The sequence below is a fragment of the Silurus aristotelis genome (assembly GCF_946808225.1).
Source record: "Silurus aristotelis genome assembly, chromosome: 1".
Taxonomy (NCBI): Eukaryota; Metazoa; Chordata; class Actinopteri; order Siluriformes; family Siluridae; genus Silurus; species Silurus aristotelis.
The window spans coordinates 986651-994150 of record NC_139574.1 but is presented as its reverse complement, the minus strand read 5'-3'; the positions used below and the strand labels follow the sequence as shown (position 1 = coordinate 994150).

General features: G+C 41.9%; 1 protein-coding gene across 3 annotated transcripts in view; it reads right to left on the bottom strand.

Moving 5' to 3' along the window:
• mfsd1l (major facilitator superfamily domain containing 1-like) overlaps positions 1–7500 on the bottom strand; it is a 55673-nt gene that overhangs the window by 45296 nt on the left and 2877 nt on the right. For all 3 annotated transcript variants that reach the window (XM_083547255.1, XM_083547257.1, XM_083547256.1), the window contains exons 4-7: positions 6844–6899; positions 4935–5078; positions 4639–4797; positions 3269–3384 (exon numbers count right to left, since the gene is read on the bottom strand). In XM_083547255.1, the coding sequence (XP_083403381.1) occupies positions 3269–3384; positions 4639–4797; positions 4935–5078; positions 6844–6899 (475 nt within the window). The remainder of the gene's footprint in view (positions 1–3268; positions 3385–4638; positions 4798–4934; positions 5079–6843; positions 6900–7500) is intronic.

Below are 7500 nucleotides of genomic sequence, written 5' to 3'. Positions count from 1 at the left end.
TGATTGTGGTCATAGTGGTTGTAAGAATTACAGACTACCTCAACCCAGATTCCACCCTACGCTATATCAAATTCAGCTCATCCGCAAAACGGCTTAAATTTCACAGAAGTATTTATGTAGTTTGACATAGAATTTCAGTTGTATCAATCCTAATCGTAGTCTTGATTGAATCAGTCTGGGAGAGACATCAAGCCATCAAGGACCATCTCTAACCAAAAGGTGTCTGAGACCATGATTATCATTTGAACAATACCCTATCCTGACCTGCTGGGGGGGCCGGCACCAGCAAAGGTGTCAACAACAGTGACCTCCGTCTCGATCACCCAGCCAGTTGTTCCCTCATGCATGTCCTTCATCTAATTTACATTTAAAGGATAACTTCGGTCTATACTTCAAAGGGAAGAACACAGCTACGCTTTTATAAACTTCTTCATTACGATCTTTGTTGTCCTTATCATTTTTTCTTACATTGGCGAGCCAGCCAGGAGGGATTTCCAAAAAAATAAAAGTGGGGAAAGGTAAGAAAACCAGTTTCTTTCTTCTATGCTTTTATTTAAGTTCAAGGAACCCCTCGTTTAAAGAAAGATTTTAAGGACAGAAAAGTATTTAGTTTATTTAGTATAAGCAGGAGGAGTTCTTAAGCCTATTCTGTACATTTCTGTGTAAGATTCTAATAGAACTGAATCAGCCCGACGTAGTGTGGCAGCAGAGTTTTATTGGAATTACAGAAGCAAAGTACTGAAGCAAAGTGCTTAAGTTTATAAGTTTCTAAAGTAATTGAAACTTTCTGTGAGAGTACTATTAGAGTTTCTGACGTAAGTGAAACTGGTAATAGTGTAAAAAGCGCGACGCACAGCGGCTCTGTAAAGTTTAAAACAGTAACCCGAAGTACTGTGGTTTGTCCAACGCAATTTGTCCAACGCAATTTGTCCAACTGTATTAAACTCATGTTTTAAGCCCAAAGTACTGTGGCTGAGTACACTGGTTTAGGTTATACCGCGGTACTGCGACAGTGTAATATTTTGAACAGTTTGTGTGTAATATTGCTGAAGTTTATTCAATTTGCACTAGAAGGGTAGTTGTAACTCTGGAATATTTTGGAAATGGAAGAGCTGATTATTAAGTACATCGCTAAACACGGCTCAAACAGGATGTTTGATGGAATAAAGAAGGTTGGTGATAAGGCGTATTAATGGGCTGTTTCTAAGTTTGAAAGTTATCCAAAGATGCCCAGGAACAAACAAGGAAAAATTGCAAATGCCCTTCAGGGAGTTTTTGCCACATATAAGGTAACCAGGAGGAAGCTAGATGAGCTTGAGGCTGAAAATAAGCAACTTCATTCTAGAATCAGTATCAGAGACATTTATACAAAAAATTACCAAGTCAGTGAAATACTATAGAAAGAAGAAAAGGACAGAATGCAGAAAGAGATCGCATTTCTGAAAACTAACAACAGTTTGCTCAAATCATCTGTTGAATCCTTGTTTAATAATTTGGAGGAATCTAATGCTGCCTGTCAGTTTTTGATAAAGAATGGCAGAATTGAGGAAAATCCCAGTAAAAGGTTGGTAGATGTTGCACTGTATAACCGAGTTCCAGGAATATTAAATTTGCAGAAAGACAGTGATGAGAGAGAGTCTCAGTTACTCAATAGTAAAGGCTCTGACGATACAGTTAGATTTCCAGTAGCACCAATTCACGTCATATATTAAATTTTAATTACTTTTCTGTTTGTGTGTAATTTTTCTATTTCCGACAGTGTATTATGTTCCATTGTATTTGTTCTATGTTAAGATGTCAGATTGCGTATGATTCAATGATCAATGTAGGACGTTTCTATTGGTTATGATGGTTCCTGAAGGCCTCCATTCCAAAACCCAGATAAAATTTTACATATAGCCAAATATTTTATAGAGATATGTCTAATACGTTTGCTCAATTGGATGAAACAGGTGTGCCTAAGTTGACGACTCAATGATGGATAAGATTTTACATATAACAAAGATTTTAGGAAAAACCTGCATTGTAAGCATGCCGAATGAGATGAAGCGATAACCAGTGTGCATGAGGTGAATGTTCCGATGACGGGTAAGATTCTCTGAGGGCCGAAGGTGGACAACCTAAGGCAGGGTTTCACCGGCACTGGGCACCTGTTTAAGACAGGAGGTGTAATCTGTGTAAAGGGAGTGGATGTGATGCTTCAGGGCCAAAAGCATCAAAGGGGGGACTGTAAGAATTACAGACTGCCTCAATCCAGATTCCACCCCACGCTATATCAAATTCAGCTCATCCTCAAAACGGCTTAAATTTCACAAAAGTATTTATGTAGTTTGACAGAATTTCAGTTGTATCAATCCTAATTGTAGTCTTGATTGAATCAGTCTGGGAGAGACAGCAAGCCATCAAGGACTATCTCTAACCAAAAGGTGTCTGAGACCATGATTATCATTTAAACAATACCCCTTCCTGACCTGCTGGGGGGCCGGCACCAGCAAAGGTGTCAACAACAGTGACCTCCGCCTCGATCACCCAGCCAGTTGTTCCCTCATGCATGTCCTACATCTAATTTACATTTAAAGTATAACTCTGGTCTATACTTCAAAGGGAAGAACAATATAAAATATCTGGGCAGAGTTTGCTCTGGGTTCTTTCTGACTCTGATGAACCCAAAGTGCTTCATGTATTTTGCGACTGCTACACTGTTATAAACTTCTTCATTACGATCTTCGTTGTCCTCATCATTTTTTCTTACATGGTGTTAAGGGTAACGATGATTGTGATGGTGGTGATAGTAATGATAGTGATGATGGTGATTAAGTGATGGTGATTGTGGTGATAGTGGTGTTAATGGTAGCGATGATGGTGATGATGGTTATAGTTTTGATAGTGATGATGGTGATTGAGTGATGATGACAGTGACGGTGATAATGGTTATGTTAATGGTGGTGATGATGGGGATGACGGTGATGATGGTGATGATGGTGATGATGGTGATAGTGATGATGGTGATTGAGTGATGATAGTGATTGTGGTGATAGTGGTGATGTTAATGGTGGTGATGATGGGGATGACGGTGATGATGGTGAAGACAATGATAGTAATGGTAGTTATGGTGAAGATGATTGTGATAATGGTAATGGTGGTGATGCTATGGATAGTGATCTTGATGGTGGTGATAATGATAGTGGTAAAGATGGTGCTGGTGATGGTGGAGAAGATAATGATGATGATGATTGTGGTGATAATGATGATGGTGAAATCACATTACCACTTTGCGTGACTCCTCCTGTATGATTCCGTCCAATCCCAGCTGCTTCATTCCCACTTTGTCCAGAACACTGACTGTTATAGCTGAGAGGAAACCCAGCACACACAGGAGTGTACCTACACGCGCGCACACACACACACACACACACACACACACACACACACACACAGTTTAATGCCTTTTGTCAGTTAATGTGTATGGCTGTATGTGTGTGTGTGTATATATATATATACACACACAGTATCTCACAAAAGTAAGTGCACCTTCACATTTAGCAGCGACTGTAGTGCATCGTATTAGAGACAAAACTATAGAAATAAAACTTGGGGATATTTTAGAGTGTCAGTGTGCAGGTTGTGTATCAGTACTGATTTACTTTCCTCTAAAAAATAACAACATACAGACATTATTTTCTAAATAACTGCTAACTAAAGTGAGTCCACCCTCAGTGAACATGTCAAAACTCTGTCCAAAGTGTGAATATTTTCATTTCATGTTTATTTGTATTGCACTTTTAATAATGAACATTGTCTCAGAGCAGCTTTACACAGATAATGTGGTGATATAAATGAAGATGTTCTTTATAAGTGTAAGTTTGTCTCCATTATGTCCCCCATATTTTGTGTCCTTCGGCATCCGTCCATCTTCGAGAGACGTTGTTGTAGCTTCCAGTTTGGGTGTCCTATCTGCACCTTTGCGAGTGGCTGAAAAGTCCGATCCTGGAGTGAAAGTCTCTGTTGCACTTGCTGCAGGTGAATGCTGATGCTTGCTAAGGCTGTTGTTGGTTTGCCTTCCTCCTGGCTCTCTTTGCGGCGAGGTTTGTGTTTCTCACCTCCCCGGCTTTCTGACCGCCCTGTCTGACAGCAAGACGCCAGGCAGGGAGGTCGTCAGCACAGCTATCCCAGTTGTTTACATTGATGTTGGTCATCTTCATGTCCTTTTTGCAGACATCTTTGTATCGCAGACGTGGGAGTCCAGTCAGTCGTGCACCTTCTGCTAGCTCGCCGTACAGCAGGTCCTTGGGTATGTGGCCTGGGTCCATTCTCCTAACATGGCCGAGTCAGCGAAGGCGCCTCTCGCTAAGAATGGAGAACATGCTGTTCATGCCGGTGCGTTCCAGAACCTTTGTGTTGGGTACTTTGTCCTGCCACTTGATACGCAGAATGCACCGCAGATGTTTGGGATCAACTGAGATTCATTTCTTAGTAATGATGAATCTTTTCTCTTTTCTTATCTGAGAGTTTCATGCCAAAATATGGTTTTGGATTTGTACCCTAGTCAAGTGTTTGTGTGTGTGTGTGTGTGTGTGTGTGTGTGTGTGTGTGTGTGTGTGTGTGTGTGTGTGTGTGTGTGTGTGTGAGACGTCTCACCCCCCCACAGAGTCCACTGCATGCCGTACTGAGCCTCGAAGTGCTGAGTGAATAAAAAGTTGAGAACAGAGCCAAGTCGAGAGAAAGCTAGAGTGAGTCCAAACGCTAACGCTAACTCCTTCCCTCTGAACCAGAACGCTGTGATCCGGTTACGTACAACTGCAGGGGAGGAGGGGTACATTAAAGTGTGCCATTTACACAGGCATCTGATAGCTGTAAGTGATCTACAAGTGTGTGTGTGTGTGTGTGTGTGTGTGTGTGTGTGTGTGTGTGTGTGTGTGTGTGTGTGTGTGTACTTGTCAGTGAGCCGTTCCCGGAGCCGAACAGCAGGCGACCCGTGAGCATGAGTGGCAGGAGGTACGGACTTGCTTTAAAATGAGACCCGAGAGCAAAGATGGAGGAACCTAACACACACAGGAAGGAGAAAAGGAACACACCGACTACACACACATACACACACACACACACACACACACACACACACACACACACACACAGAAATTAGAAATCTCCGACAAGTACAGTGAGGAAAATAAGTATTTGAACACGCTGCTATTTTGCAAGTTCTCCCACTTAGAAATCATGGAGGGTCTGAAATTGTCATCGTAGGTGCATGTCCACTGTGAGAGACATAATCTAAAAAAAAAAAATCCAGAAATCACAATATATGATTTTTAAACTATTTATTTGTATGATACAGCTGCAAATAAGTATTTGAACACCTGAGAAAGTCAATGTTAATATTTGGTACAGGAGCCTTTGTTTGCAATTACAGAGGTCAAACGTTTCCTGTAGTTTTTCACCAGGTTTGCACACACTGCAGGAGGGATTTTGGCCCACTCCTCCACACAGATCTTCTCTAGATCAGTCAGGGTTCTGGCCTGTCACTGAGAAACACGGAGTTTAAGCTCCCTCCAAAGATTCTCTATTGGGTTTAGGTCTGGAGACTGGCTAGGCCACGCCAGAACCTTGATATGCTTCTTACAGAGCCACTCCTTGGTTATCCTGGCTGTGTGCTTCGGGTCATTGTCATGTTGGAAGACCCAGCCTCGACCCATCTTCAATGCTCTAACTGAGGGAAGGAGGTTGTTCCCCAAAATCTCGCAATACATGGCCCCGGTCATCCTCTCCTTAATACAGTGCAGTCGCCCTGTCCCATGTGCAGAAAAATACCCCCAAAGCATGATGCTACCACCCCCATGCTTCACAGTAGGGATGGTGTTCTTGGGATGGTACTCATCATTCTTCTTCCTCCAAACACGTTTAGTGCAATTATGACCCAAAAGTTCTATTTCGGTCTCATCTGACCACATGACTTTCTCCCATGACTCCTCTGGATCATCCAAATGGTCATTGGCAAACTTAAGACGTGCCTGGACATGTGCTGGTTTAAGCAGGGGAACCTTCCGTGCCATGCATGATTTCAAACCATGACGTCTTAGTGTATTACCAACAGTAACCTTGGAAACGGTGGTCCCAGCTCTTTTCAGGTCATTGACCAGCTCCTCCCGTGTAGTTCTGGGCTGATTTCTCACCTTCCTTAGGATCATTGAGACCCCATGAGGTGAGATCTTGCATGGAGCCCCAGTCCGAGGGAGATTGACAGTCATGTTTAGCTTCTTCCATTTTCTAATGATTGCTCCAACAGTGGACCTTTTTTCACCAAGCTGCTTGGCAATTTCCCCGTAGCCCTTTCCAGCCTTGTGGAGGTGTACAATTTTGTCTCTAGTGTCTTTGGACAGCTCTTTGGTCTTGGCCATGTTAGTAGTTGGATTCTTACTGATTGTATGGGGTGGACAGGTGTCTTTATGCAGCTAACGACCTCAAACAGGTGCATCTAATTTAGGATAATAAATGTAGTGGAGGTGGAGATTTTAAAGGCAGACTAACAGGTCTTTGAGGGTCAGAATTCTAGCTGATAGACAGGTGTTCAAATACTTATTTGCAGCTGTATCATACAAATAAATAGTTTAAAAATCATATATTGTGATTTCTGGATTTTTTTTTTTAGATTATGTCTCTCACAGTGGATATGCACCTACGATGACAATTTCAGACCCCTCCATGATTTCTAAGTGGGAGAACTTGCAAAATAGCAGCGTGTTCAAATACTTATTTTCCTCACTGTATCTACAAACATCTTATAAACTCTGTTACACACACACACACACACACACACACACACACACACACACACACTCTTACAGCGGTTTCCCAGTTTGTCGATCAGGAATCCTGCCATGATCACCACTACTGCATTCCTGTAAATCACACACACACACACACACACACACACACACACACACACACACACACACACACACACACACACACACACACTAAACTTACAGTCATTTCTACTCTGTAGGTCTAAACTCTATCAGAATTACTGACTTTTACTTTAATTGTATTTTTATGAATATGTATTAAATTATTCCAAAATTCTATTGTCTTCATTTCATAGTGTTTCCACCAGTGTCTGTTTACTTCAAACAGATTTCAGCCATCACGTCACATCACGTGTTGCTGGGGTCAAAGGTATCTGCCTTGAGTTCTGCAGAATCAGCAGTGCAGTGCAGCATCAGAAACTTCAGAATTCAGAACAATGAATCTGTAGCTTTAACCAATCAGAGTTTGAGATGCGACACCGGGGACATCCAGCAGGCATCCAATAACGTCAGCATTTTTCAAAATATTACTGCAGTAAAAGTACAAAAGTTTTTGCCTTTACATGTCCTTCAGTATCCAAAGTCCTATGATGCAGCACGAGCTGAAAGATCTTCATGCGGATTTAATAACTGTGTGTTTATTCCACAATGACTGACAGAGGGGAAGAAACTGATTTGGTCACAGATACACTTA